General features: G+C 36.2%; 1 protein-coding gene across 2 annotated transcripts in view; it reads left to right on the forward strand.

The window, feature by feature from the left end:
- Nucleotides 1-20,493, forward strand: part of LOC149243345 (protein STICHEL-like 3) — a 169,548-nt gene extending 149,055 nt beyond the window's left edge. For both annotated transcript variants that reach the window (XM_089374490.1, XM_089374489.1), the window contains one exon: nt 20,108-20,493. In XM_089374490.1, the coding sequence (XP_089230616.1) occupies nt 20,108-20,176 (69 nt within the window). In that variant the 3' untranslated portion in view covers nt 20,177-20,493. The remainder of the gene's footprint in view (nt 1-20,107) is intronic.
- The last annotated feature ends 2,463 nt before the right edge of the window (nt 20,494-22,956 follow it).

Here is a 22,956-nt window from a genome sequence, read left to right on the forward strand (position 1 = left end):
AACGCTCCTTTTTTCAATCGTCATAGATATACACAAAACTTTACAGTTTAACGGAGATGCCACTTATAAAGTCACTTTTAAATTACATTGACTTTACCACTTATAAAGTCACTTTAGGAGAAAAGTACAAATAAACTTGGACACTTTTCCCTAGGCCAAAGATCAAAAGCCTTAGGGAACCACTTGTCCGCCGGTATCCAAATTTTAACACATGTTTCTTCTTCAAGAAATAGATCCATGTTTTACGAGAGAAATCATCCACAAAAATTGCATAGTATAAGTATCCTCCCAATGATGTTACGGGCAACATACCAGATAGGTCAGAATGGACCAATTGAAGAATATTGGTAGTTTGGCTTTCACTTGAAGGGAATGGTCCCCTTGTGAGTTTCCCAATTGCGCAACCTTGACAAACTCCATGATTCATGTTGAAATCAGTGATATCTATGACCATCTTCCTTAACCCAGGTAAGCCTTTGTAATGTAAGTGTGCGAACCTTTGATGCCATAGCTCAAATTGAAGTGAAGCATTGCAAGTCAAGGCTCCCAAAGGACTTCCTCCAACTTGATAGAGACCTTCAACCCTAAATCCAAGTGTAAATGCATTTTTAGGGTTTCTTTGCCAAATACGTACCTTTCCATCAATGAATGCTACCTTGAAGCCTTTATTTTCCATCGCAGAAATAGGCATCAGGTTCTTCTTCAAATCGAGTACATACAATACTTCTTGTAGATGAATGGTGTGACCTTGATTTAACTGAAGAGTTACAATACCTATTCCTTTCATGGTATAGGTGGCATTATCTCCAAGGATGATCTCCAAATTAGTTTTCTTTTCAACCAAATTTGAGAGGGCCTCCTTGTACCTAGTGAAGTGTCTTGAGGCTCCACTATCAATGAACCAATGATCCAAAGTGTCCTTAGGAGAGGCAGTAGATAGAGCGGAAATAAGATAAAATTCTTTTTGTTTTTCTACAGCATTACTTTCCTCATACTCGGAGTTTCTTGATCTCTTGGGAGGTCGACCATTCCATATCGAGCAGCGGAAGCATTCCTTTTTCCCTTAATATTGAATTCGTTGTTCCTTTGATTACTATTTCCTTTGTTGTTGTTGTTATCATTATCCCTTGGAGAGTTCTTCTTGTGAGGACACTCTCTAGCATAGTGATTGAACCTATTACAATTGAAATACCTTCTTTTTCTTCCTTCTTTGAATCCCTGCTTGAACACTTGACCCTGTCTCCTTGGACTAGCGTCATAGTTGCGGGGGAGCACCTCCCCCCCTCGAACCCGCTCCCGAATCGCGCTCCGGGCCGAAGATGCTCGGGAGCGCGCTCCCTAAAAAAAATTTACGCTCCCTGCTCTGTTCGGGATCGTTTCGGGGAGCGATCGCTCCGTCGCTCCCGGAGCGATTTTTAATGCCCGGGAGCGATCGCTCCCGGGCGTAAAAAATCGCTCCGGGAGCGATTCGGCGGAAAAAAAAAATCCGCGGACGCAAAAAAAAAATCAAATTTTAAAGTTTTTTTTTGGTTTTAAAAGCCCAATGGGCCTAAAAAAATTTCATTGTGACTTCATTGAGCAAGAGTTTGGAGCAAGAGCAAGAGCAAAGGAGCGAGGAGCAAGTGCCAAGGAGCGAGGAGCAAGCCTGCAGAGGTAAGTAACTTAGTAATTTAGTTAGTTTAGTTAGTTAGGTAGTGATTTAGTTAATTTAATTTAGTTTATTGAGTTTAAAAATCATAAATTTAAATTAAATTAATTAATCCCAATAAATTAAATTAATTTGCAGATTCAGGAATCAAAACCCTATAAACATCAAACACTATGGACCTGGCTATATTTCTTGGCATTTTCCTCTTCCTGGTCCCTTTTATGGTTATTATGGTGCTGGAGAGTAGGAAACGGAGGGACCAAACTGAAGAGGGGGATGAAGAAGCTGGAGAAAGTCAAATTGGTGAAAACCCCGGTGAGGAGGAGCTGGAGGAGGGTGAACATGACCCTCAAAAAACTAAACAAGACCAAACTCCATTGTGGAAATATGTTAACAGGGCTGAAACAGGGAGAGGGGGTGGAACCACTAAATTTCATTGCCCCCATTGCAACACTGATTACACAGGTTCATACACCCGTGCTAGAAGACACCTCTGCGGGAAAAGGCCATGGGATGGAGACAAACAAATAGGAATCAAAACTTGTACAGCGGTGTCAGCGGCGGATAGAGCCAAATACATAAGAGAAGAGGAGGAAGCCCAATACAGATCAAAAAAATCAAGGGATTTCTTTGAACCAAGCTCACACTCACAAAGAACTCCTTCAGCATCCTCCCAAGGCAGTGGATATGGAGGCACAGGGTCATCATCTTTAAGGCGTAGAACCATATCAGATTTCCTTGATGAGGGGTGTAGGAATGATGTGGATTCAAAGGTTTACAGGTTTCTCTATGCATGTGGGATACCATTCAATGTTCTTCGCTCACCTTATTGGCACGAAATGGTTTCTGCCATAAATGATGCCCCTAAAGGATACAAGAGCCCTGGGTATGACAAGGCAAGAACCGTTGGCCTTGATCATGAAAAAGCAAAAATATCACATTCTTTGAATAGAATGACAAGTTCTTGGACTGACCATGGGGTGTCCATTGTATCTGATGGATGGACAAATGTAAAAGGCAAGCCATTGATAAGTGTTCTTGTTGTGTCTGTTAGTGGTCCCATCTTTCTAGCTGCACATGATTACTCAGACAAGTTCAAGACCGCCATCAACATTGCAGAAGCATTATTTGAAACAATTGAGCGTATTGGCCCATACAATGTCATCCAAGTCATCACTGATAATGCTCCTAATTGTAAGGCAGCGGGAGCAATTATTGAGGATAAATACCCGAACATATTTTGGTCTTGATGTTTGGTTCACACATTGAACCTTCTGTTGCATGATATTGTCAAGAACAAAAATGAACAATACCAATGGATTGGTGATTTGTACAAGAAAGGCAAACAAATGATAAAATTTATTACAAATCATAGCAATACCCATGGCCTTTTCCGCAGTCACTCGAGATTGGAGTTGTTGAAGATTGCGAAGACCAGATTTGGTAGCTATTACGTCACCTTCAAGTGCCTTTTGAAGGTAAAAGAGGCATTAGCTAGCATGGTATCAAGTCCACATTGGCAGGTATTAAAGGAAAGGGCTACAAATGTAGCTGACATGGCAGGTTTTGAAATGGTGGAGGAGGTCGCTCTTGATGTGCAGTTTTGGACAACTGTGAGGCAGGTATTAGATTTCACCAAGCCAATTTATCACATGATTCGGTTTACAGATACAGACAAACCAATGATTGGCGAGGTGTATGAGCAAATGGATACCATGTTGGGGGAAATAAAAGACATTGTTCATAATAGAGATCCCAACTTGTACAAACTGATTCATGATTGTGTGTGTGAACGGTGGAATAGGCTTAATCTTCCACTACATTGCTTGGCGTATATCCTTACGCCAAAATACTACTCTACATCTTGGTTGGGCCAACTTGCAGCAGGGGGTGGGGTTAGGACCAAACCCCATTTAGATCCAGAGGTAACTAAAGGATATTTGGAAACATTAGAAAAGTTGGTACCTGACAGGGAGGAATGTGCAGTTGTGCGCCTTGAAATAGGCAGATACTTCAGTGGCACTGGTTTGTATGGTAACTTCCATGCAATGGACGACAGAGATAGATTTGATACTCTCACATGGTGGGAAACATATGGCGGGCATGGACTTTTGCCAAAATTGGCAAAAAAAGTTCTTTCACAGGTTGTAAATACTTCTTCTGCAGAGAGGTGTTGGAGCACCTACAACTACATACATAATGTGAAAAGAAATAGACTCAATGAAAATCGAGCAGAAAGCTTGGTTTATGTGCACTACAACTTGAGGTTGTTGAGTCATTACTGTGATCGGGCTTATGAGGATCCCACATATAAAGTTTGGGACAATCACCCAGAGGATGACAATTTGGAGGATGGCATTGTACATATTGAAGAACTGGAAGAGGAACTTGTAAGGGATGAAGATGAAGCAGCTGCAGCAGCCATGCCACCTCCACCTCCACCTCCACCATCCAGTAGCAGTGCTCGAGGTCCGAGTCTTGTTCCTTTGCTGTCGCCACCTCCATCTACACCCTCACGTGGAGGTTCTAGTTCTGGTCGTCGGTCTGTGCGGGAGACTCCTAGAAGACCACCACGACCTGCTTATACTCCTGGAGACTCTCGTGGCAAGGGCCACATGTAGATTCTGATTTACAGTTTACTTGTCTTTTTTAGTTTCTATTAGACTTTAGTTTTCATAACTATTGAGTTTTGAGTCCTTGACTCTTGACTCTTGACTCTTTCATATCATAATGATATTTTTTGTAAACAATATATCACTGTGACAATGAAAATTTGAAGTTTGAAGTTGGGCCTTGGCAATTATAACTCATTGGTAATGATGTGAATTATGAATATGATGCTTCGTGAAAGACTAAAGTTGTTACATTTCATTTCATTATTCATGTTTCATTTTATAAATTTATAACATTTCATATCATGTTAACAGTTAGAAGTTAGGATTTAGAAATATCTTAGATATTACTTCTTGTAATGGTTAAACTTAGCTTACAAGTACAACTTTGGTGATCAATGATGATAAATGTTATTGAATTTTCAATTTTGAAAGCTTGAAGTTGAAACTTTAAGATTGAATTTGATGAATCATGATTCATGATGATGAGACTCAATATGTTGCAGTTGTAATATGTATTTTACTAACTTGTGGACATGGTTGATGACGATTATAATTTCTAGATGATTGATGTGATATGGTTCAATGATCAATCTATGTTTTTTTATGTCTAATTCATCATTCTACATGTTTTTGTTGACATATATGTATCAAAAATTAAAAAATATAAAAAATATATATATTTTTAAAAAATCGCTCCCGGATTCGCTCCCAAACCGGGAGCTTCTGAAAATGGTCGCTCCCGCTCCCGTTTTCGCTCGCTCCCGCTCCCAAGCAACATTGACTAGCGTTATTTTTCTTCTTTGCATGAGCTGAGTAAGAAGTGGGTTCATTTCCATTTGAAAGCTTGTTTCGCTCCATCATCCTTGTCTCCTCTTGAGCGCATCTAGCCAATAATTCATCGAAACTAGGAATCTTGTCATTGTTGAAAATGGTGGTGTTAAACACATCCCATGCTCTTGAAAGGTGTTAAAATATGAAAGTTCTATGCATAAATTTAAATATTTTTTGCAGAAAATTGAAAGTTCTATGTAGAAAACTGAATGTACTTGTAGAAAATTGAATGTACTTGGTAGAAAATTAAATGGAATTGAATGTACCTAGCAGAAAGTTGAATGTACTTTGCAAAAAATGGAATATACTATGTTGTTACAATTATTTAGAGTGCAAATTTCTTCTTCACAACTTTTCAGATCAACAATTGTAGATAGAACATAAACTTAAAGTTCATAAGAAGACAACCAAGCTCAAATATGAGACACTGAGAGTTAGATCCAATGACCAAGGAAAAACCCACGAGGGAAAAACCCAAATGATTCTTTTTTTATTAGATTTCTTCAATTGTTCAGCGGAGTGGAGAGAGAGAGAGAGAGAATCAGAATGAATAAAGTCACCAATGTCTGATCAACTTGCAACTGAAATGCTCTTGCTCTTTACTTGAATATCTTCTTCTCTTGATCAGATCTTGTCCTTCACACTTGCTCTAGTTCTTCCTTTGCTCTTACACTTCACTTGCTCTCACACTTCTCTTGTACACACTCAACACTAGCTCTCATTCTTCACAATGAACATGCTACTCTCAACTCTCACTTGCTCTTCCTTAAATAAATGAGAAATGAGGAGTTACAAAATGAATTCATGCCTTCAGCTAATAATAGGAGAATTGAATTCCACGAGGAAAGAATTACTTGAGGAGAAGTGTAACTCATCTCAAGAATAGAGAGAGAGATACATTTTTCTTGAAGAGTTACAATTCGAATTATGGAGAGAGAGAGTTACACTTAGACATGGTGAGAGTTACAAACCGAATTCAATGAGGGAGTTACAAGTGCATTTAATGAGGAGTTACACTTTTGTCATACATTGAATTAGTGAGGGAGAGTTACATTTTCTTAAGTGTAGAGTTACTATTTTATTCCAAGAGAGAGGTTCAATTTTCCAAGTAAGAGATTCTCAATTTAATTTACTTATTTTATGAGAGAATTCGTTTTTATTAATCCATTAAAGGTATCATAATAATATTAATACTAGTAAGGATTAATTCTTGACTTGTATAATCATGATTGATTTGATTTTAAAGTGGATTCCATATGTCGAGATCATCCTTGATTATTTAGACATGACTTTCTATTTTGGAAAGTCACTTCCAAATTGAGATGTGACTTACTATTTTTGAAAAGTCATATTAGAATTGTCAAAAATGAAAATTTATTATAGGAAGTTAAAACAAAACTGAAAGATATGATTTCTTCTAGGAGAAATTCATCCTCGAGCTGCCAAATTTTAACACTCCCTCTCAGCTAGGGAGGAATTTCTTTCTGCATCAAAAAACTCTGCTTCCTTTGATTTCTTTCATTCATCTCAGTTCAACTCTGCTTTGTAACGTCTATAACAATGAAGTCGCAATCTAAAGAAGAATCATCCACTTGACACAAATTTAGAAAGGAAAGGATCATCACATGTCACATAGACAAGGATTACACTCAACCAATTTTCATCTCAAAAGTTAGGTGATAGAACACGGACATCACATAGACAAGACTCAAACAAGTGACACAGATAAGAATCAAACACAACCAAGTGTTAAGTGGTGGAACACCTGCATCTTAGACAAGTCACACAAACAAGTCTCACTACACGTATTGGCTAGATAAGTGGCTCTTCCCACGTCGCAAACTGTGGGTTGGATGCATACTAAGGCCTACTGTTGTGGCACACACTACACAACAGGTCCCTCATCCTCAGGAGCTTTCCGACGTCATTTCGTAATCCTGTGAGCTCTGACAGGGGTGAAGGCAACTCAGTTTTCTCAATCAGTTGCGACCGCTTCCTGAAAGGGTCATGTCCATAAGTCCAAGTTGCTCTCTAAAAACCAAGAACTTTCCTTTCAGTGAAGGCTTGGTATGAATGTCATGTATCAGATCATCAATGGAGATGTTATGGAACCTCACTGCTCCTCTATGCACCATATCCTGGATATAGTGATACTTGATCTCAATATGCTTGGACTTGTCATGAAGCACATGATTTTCTGCAAGAAAAATTCCGCTCTTATTGTCACAACATATAATTGTTGTGTCTAGAACTTTCTCAAATAGTTCCCGAAAAATATTTCTAAGCTAAATTGCCTCATAGCTGGCCATGCTAGCAGCAATGTACTCGGCTTCAACTGTACTCAATGCAACAAACTTCTTCTTTCTACTCATCCAAGGGATCATGGCAAATCCCAAGCTAAAGCAACACATAGAAGTTCTCTTTCTATCAGTAGAGTTACCTGCCCAATCAGCATCAATATATCCATGAAGTCTTACATTTTTAGCGGTATATTTCAATCCTAGATTTATAGTTCCATGCAATAATCTGAGTACATGTTTTGCAGCAATCCAGTGGGCATGAAAGGGATCAATCATATGTTGACTTAAAGTGTTTACAACAAATCATATATCAGACCTAGTGTTTACCAAAAATATCAAAGCACTAATGAGCTGTCTATACTTTGAGGGATTTGCTAGACTAGGTCCTGCAGCTTTGCCACATAATTTCTTAAAGTTCATTTGCATAGGATTATGCATGGAATTACATTCTACCATAGCAAATATTTCAAGAAGCTTAACGACATATTTTCCTTGAGAAAGATAAATTTCACCAGGTCTTTGAAAGACCTCTAGACCCATAAAGTAATGCATCAAACCAACATTTTTCATTTCAAATACAGAAGCTAACTCCCTCTTACACTAGAGGATAAGAGGTTCTCCTCCTATCAAGAATAAATCATCAACATACAATACCAAAATCAAAGGTATACCTTGGACTATCTTGAAGTAGAGGTTTGGGTCTCCACTACTTCTTGTGAAACCAAACTTTATTAGGTAGCTATCAATGTGAGCATACCAAACTCTTGGAGCTTGTGTCAACCCATATAAGGCTTTCTTCAGTTTGCATACATGAGTTCCCTTGTCATGCTCTTCAAAGCCTTGTGGATGTTTCACAAATACATCTTCCTTGAGGAAGTCATGCAAGAAAGCAGTTTTCACATCCATTTGGTGAAGATTCCATCCCTACCTAGCATCGAAGGCAACAACAAATTGAATAGTAGTATATTGAACTACAGGTGCAAAAATCTCATCATAATCTATTCCCTCTTTTTGAGAGAAACATATAGCTACAAATCTAGCTTTATATTTTTCAATACTACCATCTGCACCATATTTAACCTTAAACAACCATTTGGAAGTGACAACAAATTTACCTTGAGGCCTAAGAACCACCTCCCAGACATCATTCTGGATGATGGACTCATATTCTTCATTCATGGCATCTTTTCAGACTTGTTGTTTTGCAGCGCCTTCAAAGGTGCATGGTTTTTCCTGAATGATGTTTCTCATGGCAGCAACATAGCCTTGAAACTGACTTGGCTTCTTACTTTCTCTGAATGTTCCCCTTGGGGCAGCATCTTTCAAGGTATCTCGCATCCATAGTGGTCTCTTTCTGGTAGGAGGATCATGTGGTGGAGGATCTAGAGGATCCATGGAACCCATTGGATTATCAACAAGCTCATTCTCAGGTTCTGGTTCAGACTTAAATGCAACCTCTTTTTCATTAACAACTTGTCTTTCAACAATGGCAAGAGGAGGAGGAGAGTCTCTTGCTTTTCTAAGAGTTGCATCTTCATCAAATGTTATGTCTCTGCTAAACTCTATAGTTCTTTGACCAGGTACATAAATTCTATAAGTTTTTAAATTATCACAATAACCAACAAACATACCTTTCTTACCTGAAGCTTCCAACTTGTTTCTTTTCTCTTTTGGCACATGGAAGTATACAGGACAACCAAAGATTTTCAAATGACTCACCTCAGGCCTTTTACCAGTGAAGAATTCTTCAGGAGTCTTATTGTTTAAGGCCTAATGAGGAGTTCTGTTTTGCACATAAACAACAGTATTTGTAGCTTCTCCCCACAAAAACTTTGGTAGCTTTTGATCATGCAACATGGCTCTAACCGCTTCCATAATGGTTCTATTCTTCCTCTCAACCACACCATTTTGTTGTGGATTGTATGGAACAATGGTTTCTTTATTTATTCTGGCATCTTTGCAAAGATCATTAAAATCATTGGAGGTGAACTCTCCCCCATTATCAGATCTGAAAACTTTGATCAACTTTCCAGTTTGATTTTCAATCAAAGCCTTGAAATCTTTGAACATGTCAAATGCTTCCCCTTTCTTTTTCAAAAAGAATATCCATGTCTTGCGAGAAAAATCATCAACAAAAATCATGAAATACAAGTAGCCACTAAGAGAAGTAACATGCATAGGTCCACATAAATCAGAATGTATGAACTAAAGTACCTGACTAGTTTTTGTTTTACTTGAAGGGAATGGTCCCTTTATATGCTTTCCACTTGCACATCCTAGACAAACTCCTTCATGATCCATTATGATCTCAAGCATTCCAGAAACCATCTTCCTTACATGAGGTAAGGCTTTGTAGTGTAGGTGAGAAAATCTTATGTGCCATAGCTCACACTGAAGATCAGTGTCATGGACCAATGCATGAATGGGTTAACCATTGTCTTTGTAAATCCCTTCACATCTTAATCCAAGAGTGAAGCCTTCTCTCATACTTGAGTTCAAAGGCCAGGTTAGAACCTTTCCATTAATAAAAGCAACTTTCATTCCTTATCTTCTAGATCAGATATGGACACAAGATACTTTTTCAAACTAGGTACATAGTACATACAAAACTTTTTGAAGAAAAATAGATTTTTTATCATCTAACTAAAATGAAATTGAACCATAACCTTTAAATTGGTGAGTAGAATAACATTTAAATTAGTCTCCCTCTCAATTAGATCAGAGTGCTTCTTTGTAACCAGTAAAATGTTTGGAAGCACCATTATCAACTAACAAGCTATCAATTGAATTTGCAGAAGAAGAACTGGAAAGAGTAGAAACAAGAAAATATTATGATTGAATTTCTGTTGCATTATTTTTATATCTTGGATTTCTTGTTTTTTTAGGATTCTTTTTACTTTGATTTTCAGAAGAGTCTTTTCTATAATTAGATTTGTTTTTTAATTTAGGTGCTCTTCTTCTTTCTTTACAATCACGAGCAAAGTGACCAAGCTTTTGATAGTTAAAGCATCTAACTTTTGACATGTATAGATTCCTATTGATTTCTGGCAGCATCATATGTGCTTTAAGCGTCAAAATTTGTAGGGAGGCTAGGACACATGTATTCCACAATACCCATAAATCATTTTTGGAAATTCCACTCGGGAACAGTTTTATTCAAATAATTAATTATTTTAAATAGATGCCTAAGTCTAAACTTAGGAAATTAAAATAATCAAGTGGTATTAATCAAACTGAGGGTGAAACTTCTAAAAGAAGACAAAGATTGAGTCCAAATGATCTGAGCCACTGATTAGAATCTAATCTGGGCCATTGATTACTCAACTAAAGGATTATAAGAAGGACTTCGATGGGCATTTAAAAAAAACATCAAAGAGAGATCAAGAGATCGAATTTCTCAGAGAGGGCAGTGCAACAGTTGCTAGACAGAAGTTCGAAGTGATTTCTTGTAGTGAGGGGCAGGGATAGTTCCAGTCAGAGAGTTTCCTGATCCGAGAATACATCGCAGAGGAGGAAAAGAGAGATCCAGAAGAGGCAGCGCAGAGGCCACACTGGGCAGCGTAGGGACACGCAAAGGAAGCGCAAAGCTTCAAAGGGAGTCCAAAATTCAGCTAAGAAGTCGAGTTCCAGAGCCAGAAGCCGAGGTGAGATCAGAGAGCCAAAGGAATGAAGCTCCAAAAAATAGGAGATTGTGGAAGAGGTAGCACGGATCCCCAGACAGGTTGACATAGAACTGCGTAGGCTAACGCAGTAGCTACACAGAGCCAGTGTGGGGCCAACCATCCAGGGCCTGGATCAGTGTCAGATTGCCAGTGATAGTGTGAGGTATTTCTCACTAATCTTCTGCCAGTTAGATTCTCTGTATTGGATAGCCAGTAAGGCATCCAAAGATTGTATTTAGAAAAATACTGCTTAATAATACAAACCCTCAGCTGCTGCATCGATTTTCCCACATTGGGTTTTTCTGGGGACATTTGTCCAAAAATAACAGTGTCATGTGTTGTGTATTTCTTTCTTGCTCAGTTTCTTGTTTCCGCATTTAATTTAATTGGTGAAGGCTGCAATGTATTAGTTTCGGTATTTGCTGTAGGATGCAATAAATAATTTGTTCAGTAATTTAACAAATAGAAGAAGCTTAATCAGTCGCTGCAGTAGTGATTCGGGTGGATTCTCGAAAATTTCACATTCCCTTTTTTTGATTTGAAAGCGAATTTATATTTATTACCTTTTTTCTCTTTTCATAGGCTAAAAATACAGTAGGTTTTCCTTCTTGATGATGTGAATTCTCCCTCTGGAGATCATTATAACTTCCTCTTGAATACACTTTCCTAGAGCTCATCAAATGTGGAAATAGTGTTGATATTGCTGATGGTGGTGATAAAAGTCTCCCAAACAGGATAAAGGCATCCAAGCACAATCAACACCATTTCTTTGTTGGGTACAACTTCACCAACTATTGACAATTGCTTCCTAATTTTGGTAATTATTAAGAAGTATGCTTAAATCGTCTCTCATTTTTTCATCTTGATGTCCTTCAGCTGATTCTTCAAGGCAATAATCTAATTCAAGTTACTAATTTCGAACATGCCAATTAGTTTGTCATACATTTTTTAGCTTTTTTCAAACCAGAAACATAAGTAATGAGATGATCACTAAAAGAATCAAGGGTAACTTTTCTAGCTTTGATTTCATCCTTTTTATATTTGGATTTGACAGCAGCACTTGCATTCTCTGGTGGAACAACTATTGTGCCTTCAACATATTCTAGAACTTTGTGTTCTTCAAGAGTGATATTTAGCCTTGCTTTCCATGGACCAAAATTTGAAGCATCATTTAGATTCTCCTCTATCTTGAAGTAGGATGAAGTCATCTTGATCAGAAAAATTTCGCAGCAAGTGGGGTCTCTTCAGGTGATCTCTGGTCTCCTTGGACTTGTCTTTAGCAAGACTCTGATACCATGTTAAAATCTGAAAGTTCTATGTAGAAATTTTAAATTTCTTTGCAGAAACCTGAAAGTTTTATGCAGAAAATTGAATCTACTTTGCAGAAAATTGAATGTACTATGTTGTTACAGTTATTTAGAATGCAAAATTCTTCTTCACAAATTTTCAAACCAACAATTGTAGATAGAATATAAACTTAAGGATCATATGAAGACAACCAAGCATAAATATGAGACACTGAGAGTTAGGTCCAATGACTAGGGCAAAACCCACAAGGGAAAACCCAAATGGTTCTTTTTTTATTAGATCTCTTCAATTGTTCAACAGAGTACACACACACACACAGTCAATAAAGTCACCAATGTTTGATCAACTTGCAGCTAAAGTGTTCTTGCTCTTTGCTTGAAAATATCCTTCCCTTGATCAGATCTTGTCCTTCACACTTGCTTTAGCTCTTCCCTTGCTCTTACTCTTCACTTGCTTTCATACTTCTCTTGCACACACTCAACACTAACTCTTCTTCTTCACAATGAACATGTTACTCTCAACTCTCACTTGCTCTTCCTTAAATAGATGAGAAAGGAGGAGTTACAAAATGAATTCATGCCTTTGTCCAATAATAGGAGAATTGAATTCTATGAGGGAGGAGTTACTTGAGGAGAAGTGTAACTCATCCCAAGAATAGAGAAAGAGATACACTTGCCTTGACGAGTTAGAATTCGAATTATGGAGAGAGAGAGAGTTACATTTAGACATGAGAGAATATTTGGTGAGAGTTACAAATCAAATTGAATGAGGTACTTACAAGTGCATTTAATGAGGATCAGTTACATTTTTGTCATACATTGAATTAGTGAGGGAGAGTTACATTCTCTCAAGTGTGGAGTTACTATTTTATTCCAAGAGACAGGTTCAATTTTCCAAGTAAGAGATTCTCAATTTAATTTACTTATTCTGTCAGAGAATCCGTCTTTTATTAATCCATTAAAGGTAAATGACTTTGGACTATTTTATAAATAATAGTATAATAATAATAATAATATTACTAGTAAGGATAAATATATTAATTCTTGACTTGTATAATCATGATTGATTTGTGTTAATTTTTGTAGCATCGGATGTGTTTTAGCTACGAAATTTTGTAGAGGCTAGAATACATGAGAGCTTGAAAACCCAGAAATCGTTTTTGGAAATTCTGCCTAGAAGTGACTTAATTAGATTATTAGTCGTTTTTTTAAATATTTCCTAAGTCTAAACTTAAGGAATATGAATAATTAATCAATATTAATTAAGTCATGGTGAGAATGTTCTAGAAAAGCACATGGATCGATTTCTAGTTAATCATAGTCATCGATTAAGATTTAATCATGGTTGTTGAAGTCTCAATAGAGGATTATAAGAAGAAAGTTGATGGGGCTTAGAGAACACACTTGAGTAGGTTGATTTTGCTACAAAATCGTTTTCTAGATTAGTAGTTGTGTGTTGTTAGAAGTGATTTAGTGAGGTCGAAGCAATGAGAGAGAGGAATAGATAGTGAGGTCGGAAGAAGCTTTTCCAGTTCTGGCGAGTACATTGCAGAGAGGCAGTGATTGCCACAGAGAGGCAGCGCATAACCCTCTTGGGCAGATTTCCGTTTTGCTGGGGAGAAGTCGAGATTCTGAGCCAAAAGTTGGGCTGAGGGTCCAAAGGCAAAGAATATTAGTTTCCCAGACAGTAGCTGACGAGACAGTGAGAGGAGACACAATTCTAAGCTTGTGGGACGCAGTAACAACATAGGCTAACACAGTGACTACGCAGAGGGAGCAAGGAGCAGCTCAATTCGAGTTGAGGTCAGTGTGGATTGCCTGTGAAGTGAGAAATTTTTCACTTGTTATTATTTCCAGTTATTTCTCTGTTTGGATTGCTAGTTTAAGCATCCATAGTTTGTACTAAAATTTTCACTATTGCATAATATTAAAACCCTTAGCTGCTACACCGGTTATCTCGAGTTGAACTTTTTCGGGGACTTAGTCCAAAAATAACGGTGTATTTTGTGTGTGCATCTGTTTCTTCCAGCGTTTTTATTTCTTCCACAATATTTGTTTTGTGAAGGTTGCAGTGTATTTGTTTCGATATTTTCCGTAGCACACAACAAATAATTTGTTGAATTAAATTAACAAATAGAAAAAACAACACCAGTTGCTACAATAGGATTCGGGGTTAGCCAAATTTTCACAATTAGATTTTTAAGTGGATTCCATATGTCGAGATCATCCTTGATTATTTAGACATGACTTTCTATTTATGGAAAGTCACTTCCAAATTGAGATGTGACTTACTATTTTTGGAAAGTCATATTAGAATTGTTTGAAACGAAATTTTATTATATGAGGTTCAAACAAAACTGAAAGATATGATTTCTTCTAGGAGAAATTCATCCCTAAGCTGCCAAATTTTAACAAAAGACACCCAAGTGCAATGAGAGTGAGCTCCCTGTCAGCGATATCTTCTCCAATAGAGAAAAGGTCATTCTTGATTTGTGTGATCCTCATGAAGTACTATTGGATGGACTTTCCTTTATCCATCTTGATGTCCTTCAACTTGTTTTTGAGAAAGAGGATTCGATTTGCATTGTTCACTTTGAATGTCTCAACCAGCTTATCTATATTTCCTTAGAAGTTCCTAAATCAAAAATATAGACAACGAAATGATTTTGAATAGAATCAACCAAAATTTTCTTTGCTTTGACCTCGCCTTTTCTATACTTCGTCTTAGTAACAACTGGTGCATTTGAAGGAGGCTCCACCACTTTTCCCTGCACATAGTCCAATACTTCATGCTTCTCCAAAGTTAGTTCCAAAGTCATTTTCCATGCATGATAGTCAGATTTGTCATTGAGCTTGTCCTCAATCTTGAAGTAAGATGAAGAAGCCATTGAAAATTGTCCAATAAACCTTTCTTGGTGATTTCTTTTCTCTCTCTTACTTGGGCTTTGTCTTCATCTGGGCTCTGGTACCATGTTAATTTTAGTTAACAATGGCATGTTCTATGCTTAGCACAATTACTTCAATGTTACTCAAATATCAAACGTAGGCACTTGTTGTATGTAGAATTAAATTTTGCATTCAATGAGCCCACTATGCATACTTTTGATAGACCCATAATGAGATAAACTAAAAATATACAAAAAAGAGTGTATTTCTAGTTTATCTCATTGTGGGCTTATCAAAAGTATGCAGAGTAGGTACTCATTGGATGTTGAATTTAATTTTGCATCCAAGTGCCTACACTTGAAATTTGAGTAAACTTATAAGAAAATAAGTTGAAAATACGATTAAAAAAAGTAGTTTTCTTCATTTCCCTCAAAAAATATTCACCCTTAAGGTTGACATTATTATCTTTGTTGAAGTTTCTAAGTCTAATAGTTAGAAACCCTCCATGCACTTTACTGATTTATTCTTGCCTACTTGTTCTGTTAATTAACAAGTTATTTACCATGTAAATACTAAAAATAAATACAAGTGCATGCTCAACACATTACAGATCATCAACTGAAGGAAACAGAAACAAGCACACAAATGACACCATTATTTTTGGACTAATGTCCCCGGAAAAACCCAATGCGGGAAAACCGGTGCAACTATCTGAGGGTTTTATTATTAAGCAGCTCTTTTCTGAGTACACTGGGTGCCAAACTGGCTAACCCAACAGAGATAAAAAAATCTAGCCGCTATACCTCTCTTCGAAAACAGGTATTCAAAAAGCCTGCTCCACGAAATCCCTCTCTAGCACAATTTGAAGCCTAGCGTCAGCCCTGCTGGCCTCTGCATCAACCTGAAACCCTTTGTGTAACCCCACTGAGGCTCTGCACAGCCTCTCTGCATCACTCCTGCAACTTCTGCATGGATGACGCTGGCCCCTTCTGGCTCTGCGCAGTCTCTGTTGCCTCTGTGTGGCTCCCTCTGGCTCTGCGTCTGCCTCTCTCTACTTCTGTGCTGGTCTCTTGGCACTGTCCCTGCCTCTCTACCTCGTACTCACTGCCCCTCGCTGCAACTGATCACTGATTCTATCTCTCTTAGCAAACCCCGCTCTAGAGAATAGAATGACTGATCACTCTGGTGTGTTCTCCAAGTGACCCTCAAGCCTCCTCTTATACTTTTCTCGCTGACATATCAAAAGCCGAAATTAAGTCCCTAATCGATGGCTAAGATTAGATCTGGTTTGATCCATGTCTTTTGGACCATTCTAACACAGCTTTATATTAATTCACATTAATATTTTAATTTCCCGAAGTTTAGACTTAAGCACTCCATTAAAAATATTAATTATTTTAATATCTCCCAAACTGTTTAGAATCTGCCCAAACCCTTTCTGGGTATTGGAGATCTCATGTGCCTTAGTCTCTCCACCAATTTCCGTGGCTAGAGCACATCCGATGCTACCCCAAATCAACAATCTTGATTTCTCTTGTTTGTTTTATTATTATCTTATAGAGATTCCTTTAGATTCATCCCTCCAATTTAGCATGATGCCACACCCAGCCCAAATAGAAAGTTGATTGACTCATTCTTGCACCTCATACAAACTTTGGTTCTCATCCCACCACTCATAGCTAATAGAAGCACTGCAACTATGTTTCTTTCCAATACATTGGTCAATGGAGGTATGATCTAGGGATTTCTTTCAATGGTGCACATGCCCCCTATTATCAACATATGTTAGATTCCATAGATGCATGTGGTTTGGGTTTCAAAGGTCGCAACTTTCATAATTTGAGGGGGGCACTTTTACAAATGAGGTCAAATTATAAATGAAGACACAACCAAATTCAAAAACTCTTGGGAAAGAATAGGATGCATCATCACGTTTGATGGGTAAACCATTAATATTTATGCATTTTCTTTCAAAAATTTATTTAGCTTAGAACTTATATCTCGATTTAAGTTAGTTTTTTTATCCTTGCATTCAATGTACAATGTCCAGCTTTGCATATTTGGTGTCTAATGGTTTACATTGATGTGTGTGTGTGTATGTGTGTTTGTTTATATATATATATATATATATATATATATATATATATATAGAGTTGTCCCTCAAAAAATTAGGGACTTTTCAGGGGACTTTAGGATGCCCCCAATATCATGCACATTAAACTTTAAAAAAATGTAAATTAAAAAATAAATTTGAAAACCTAATTTCTAAACTTTAAAGTCAAAAAATTAAAAAACAAATTTTGAAACCTAAACCCTATCGACTAAACTAAACCTATCACATACACACTAAACTAAACCTACCGCATACTACACACTACACTACACAATGACAACGAAGGTAAACACTGTTACAGAGACATGACAATGAAGGTAAACACAGGTTGTGAAGGTTGCAGGTAAACACTGAAAGTGAGCGAAGGTTGTAGGTAAACACAAGTTGCGAGGGTTGCAGGTAAGAGTAGAGCGAAGCCTGAGATGACGGGCGAAGGTAAACGTTGAACAAAGAACTCCATTCACGGCAATAAAGGTAAACAAAGTTGAGAGAACTCGAGCGAAGGTTGCAAGTGAGGTAAGAATTGAGCGACAAGGTGAAGTCTGAGACTCTTAATTTGGGATTTATAATTAAATTTTAATAACTTATTCATGTTTACAGTCACTATACTCCATGAATTAATTTGCCTTCAATTTGAACTTGTCTCTTTCTCCATGTTTGTGACAAACCTTTTCTTGGCATGAATGTTCAAAATTTCCCTATGCCACAATCACCATGACTTTAATACCATGTTAAATATATGCAATGGACAAGCAGGAGAGACTAGATGAGAGATAAGATGATATATCAATGCGCTACTAAATTAGTAGTGTTGTCTCTATACATAGCAAGTTCCATTATTCATTTTAGGAACCAATCAACTAATTCCCTGAATACATTAACATAAACATAATTTATTATATATAGTTTATTTCATTGTATGACATTATTACTTTTGTACATTACATTTGTTACTCCTGAAATAAGCATTACAATGGCTAACTCATCTTTAACACTTAATGTTATAAGGTAAATAAATGGGATGGTAATACTCTTTGTGCTCTATAAATAATAATGATTTTGAATGATTATGATATACATTACACTGATGACAGGTCCCGCAAGGTTCTTAATTTCTAGACTCTTAATTTGGGATTTATAATTAAATTTTAATGACTTGTTCATGTTTATAGTTTTATTAAATTTTACTTTTAGTCTTTAAAGTTTAGCTGCTATTTAAATTTTGAAATGATTCATCATGCATCATAGAATGATTATGTAGACAGTAGTAGATTGTAGGTTGTAGCAGACTAATAATACTTCTTAAGTTCTTGACAATGGGCAATGATGACGAGATTTGTTTTTGTGATGCACAATGATGATTAGATAGTATTAGACTTTAGTATTTTATTTTGTAATTTGAATTTCAAAATTAGTAATAGTTCTAATTTTTATATTTTAATTTATCATTCATGTTTATTGTGAATTATTAAATTTTCTTTTAATTTTTTAATAAATCTAAAAATTAGTTGTCACACTTGTCGTCCCTTGGAAATTTGGGGGTGTGCTCTAGACGTCCCAGAAACTCGCCCCCCTGTACCCCCATCCCCATAGCCAGTGCAACATATATATATATATATATATATATATTGAATATTTTCTTTTCTAGCTATTTTTTACACCATTGTTTTTGCTGGTTCTGATTTGGTTTGTAATTTTGGAGAACCCGGGTTCAGTATTTTAACTTTGGTTTAGATTACTTGAGATCGAAGAAATCAGATCACCTCCACTAGATTAAAGATTTACATTTATTTAATAAGATTGTTATTCAGTTACAACTTTTAGCACCATTAGCTTGACTTTCAAATAAATAATTTTGTTAGAACCTTTTAAATTTGTTAATGTCACTATCATCCCAATGTGGCTTCTTACTAGTCTTTGCTTCATTTAGTCAAGTCAGTGACGACATGTAGAATCACCAAGTCAAGTCAAAGTGGATCTCAGTATTTTAGACTATTTTTTGGACCCTCGAGTCATGATGATTCTTGGTGAAAAGGGTAAAACTCCTAGAGACTCTTCTGTCATACTCCCCACTTGCCAGACTCCTCTAAAACTCTTCAAACTCCTTTGAAACTCGCCAAACTCTTTTGAAACTATGCAAACTCCTTTGAAACTTGCCAGAGCATATTTTGAGTATTTTTTCTCTTTACTGAGTCTGAAAAGAGTCTTCTTGAGTCACAGGCCAACTGAGTCTTAAAAGAGTTTGAATCTGACAACATTGGTGGATCTAGGCCACATTGTTAAGTTATCAAGCTAACTAAAAGCTTACGTGGGCATTGAGTTGACTTTTCTCTGTTGATGTTGATGTTTGAATGAATCGTCCTTTATCAAATGATGTCAAACAAAGAATAGGTTTCCTTTCAACTTTCCTAGGTGCACATGGATTTCTTATAGGTTTTTCTTTTCTCAAGACATGGATTTTGTATATCCTACGTTGTTTTTGACATGGCATATCTTCATTGTAGTTATGCTATTTAAAAATTGCCACCCAAATAAAAAGTATGAGATATATATTCTTTTAATTAGCTTTTTGTATTTTGAAATTAACAGAGCAATTGTTATAGTGGATTTTGTGGCACGCGTAACTGTATGGTTGAGTATAGTGACTACAATAAAGATTCAAGTTTTGTGGATGTGCAATGGACATAATTTGAGGTTCTTAGTAGTTGTCCTCTTATCGACCCTAACAAAGTTGTCTCATTACAGGCAAAACATCCCAAGAGTCAAAGAAGGAGACCAAAGTTCTTTCAGAAACTTGTACCTTGCGCAAGATGATTTATGTAGTTCACATTTTTTTTATTTTTTTCATGCTCAGCCCGAGCATTGCATTGTATTACACGAAGTGTAATGTAAAAGAGAAACAATGATGAATTTTTTCTGTGCAAAAGAGCACATTTTCAGAGGGAAAAACTGTTGTGTACAAGTGGGTATTCATCCACTATACACTCCATAAGTTTCCATCCTGTTCGCGCCTTTTGGATGGTGGGCTTTAATGTTCATTGTTTGATAATGACATGCTTGATGCAAGCATCATAATTGAATCTAAATTCAAAGCTCATGGAAGGTTTTGGTAAAATGAAACGACACATTATGCAAAATCATGGCCAAATAATTTTTGTTTTTCCACATAACCCTTTTCATCTATCATGGTCCTCTACATGCCCACCTACATGCTAGTGGGCACCAAGCCCTTGCATGTGTCTAAACAAAAGATTGAGTATATTGCCTAGAAAACATTTTTTTGAAGATTTAGGAATTAGTGCATATTAGGTTGTTGAGTTCCATTACTTAATAATGAATTGTTTAAATCTGGGAAGAAACAATACATTTCTTATTTCCACTCATAAATTTCTCATGGCTAGTTGCCATATTGTTGATTATGGGAAATTTTGATTGGTAACACAAAAAATCTGTTATAATTTTGTAATTATGGATGGAATAGTAGTGCCCATTTTGCACATACTTCATTCCAACACAATGTGCTTATAAGTAGCAACACACCCAAAGCGTAGTTCTTGGGAATAATTGTTGGAGAATTGAGCTTCACAAACAATCCCTTGATTTATCTAGAGTTAAAATCTTACCTCTGGCCAATAACCTTTTCCAAGTTTTTACATGAATGCTTATGAGAGTTGATGTGTGATTCACTAAGAATACTCAATGTTTCCTATAGTATTAGCTGCAAATTCTTTGGGAGAGTCTGTTCTCTATTTATTAAAATATATAGAGAGAAAAGATGTTGATTTCCTTGATCTCTGTTGGATGGAGGATTGCTTGTTGTAAATGTCCTATGATGATAATTTAATGTTACAATTCCAAATGAATTCAATATAAGGAATGAAAAGATAGAATATCATATAAGAAATGCAAACATGGGATTTTCACAAATTATGACCAATTATATCATGGTTTACATGTTTCATAATATGGCTATAGTCAGTGATCTGTGATTTCCATATAAGAACAATGGTTATCATTCTTACCATCTGTCAAATAGTAGATAAACATGAACCATTTTTGTGTCCTGAATGCATAGAGTTCTGTCTGGTTTGTTAACTAACCAGATTTCTGTCAAGGCTAATGCATGAGGTTGTGATCTTGTTCCCGGCTACGTTAACCAGATTTCTGTCAAGGCTAATGCCTGAGGTCTTTCTTCTGTGGCCATAGTTCCCGTAACGTTTTTAGAGTATATGCTCTATTGTCTTTAATAACGTTTTCTGAGAAAGCAGGAATAGCTTGTTTAACGTAGATTGGAAACGTCTCTCATTTTGCCTTTAATATTTTCAAATTCCCTTACTATCCTATAACGGGAGAGGTGAGTAAATTTGCTTCTATTGTCTTTAATAACGTTTTCTGAGAAAGCAGGAATAGCTTGTTTAACGTAGATTGGAAACGTCTCTCATTTTGTCTTAATATTTTCAAATTCCCTGACTATCCTATAACGGGAGAGGTGAGTAAATTTGCCTCTTGTTGAAGTCATATTCTGAGATTTGTCCAACTATATAAACATTTGACCCACCATAGATTTTATAGTGTACATTATTAAGATTTCCTCGTTTCATTGGAATCCTTTTTAGCAACCAGATTACTTTCTACCAGGTCTCAAGTTCATTTGAAACTTTTGAAACACTAAATCTTAAAAGTGTTTTGTAACTATCATGATATCTTCCAACCTCTTAGGGTTTCACTCTTATCTTCCATTCCAAACACATTGTTGATCTTATGTATCAATAGGTCTTACCGGGCTTATCTCTACCAAAGCCTTGTGGGATTGTCTTACTACACCTTAATGTAATAATGGAGACAACACTAGAGATAATAACAAAGAACATTCATGTAAGTCCTAATATTCATTATTAACCACTTCACTATTAGTTTAAAAAAATTGGAACATTAAAAAAATGGCATTAAATAGTAAATTACATCCTTTCTTTAAAATAATGTTGCAATTTTATTATGCATAATTTAATGAAGAAGAAAACTAAATATTTAATGTTTTTCTTGACCTTTTCCTATTTGTAATCACTGAAATTAGGTTAAGCATCTTTAACAAAATTGCAATTTTAAATTGAATTGCTATTTTTAATGTCGAAATGGATTCGGCACCATCAAATGCCCTTTATTGCAACTAGGTTTTGCAATGTTAACATATCTGTAATTCCATCAAATTCAAAATAATTTGTGCTAGATTTTACACAAAAATGCTAGTTTTTCTTCTCATTATTTTAAGTAGCCAGAAGACGCTAGTTCGGAACACTTTTAGGCTGTCTAAATCAACCAACAAAAATATAGAGTGAAAAATTAATACTACTTTTTAATATTAATTTGACCTACTCTTTAATAGCAATGCTTTTGGACTATGTTTAAATCAACAACAATAATATTAAGTGAAAAGTCAATACTACTTACTCAAATTAATTTGATCTACCCTTTAGTAAAAGGTTGATTTGGCTCATTCAAAAAAATCCATGGAAGGAAACTTAAAGATAAAATGAAAAATTTGATGGATCACAAGATGAAATTTGAAGATAAAATGGAAAAATTGATGGATCAAA

The sequence above is a fragment of the Pinus tabuliformis genome, chromosome 8, assembly GCF_031772625.1.
Source record: "Pinus tabuliformis cultivar Carrire ecotype Pingquan chromosome 8, CPIR1, whole genome shotgun sequence".
Lineage (NCBI taxonomy): Eukaryota > Viridiplantae > Streptophyta > Pinopsida > Pinales > Pinaceae > Pinus > Pinus tabuliformis.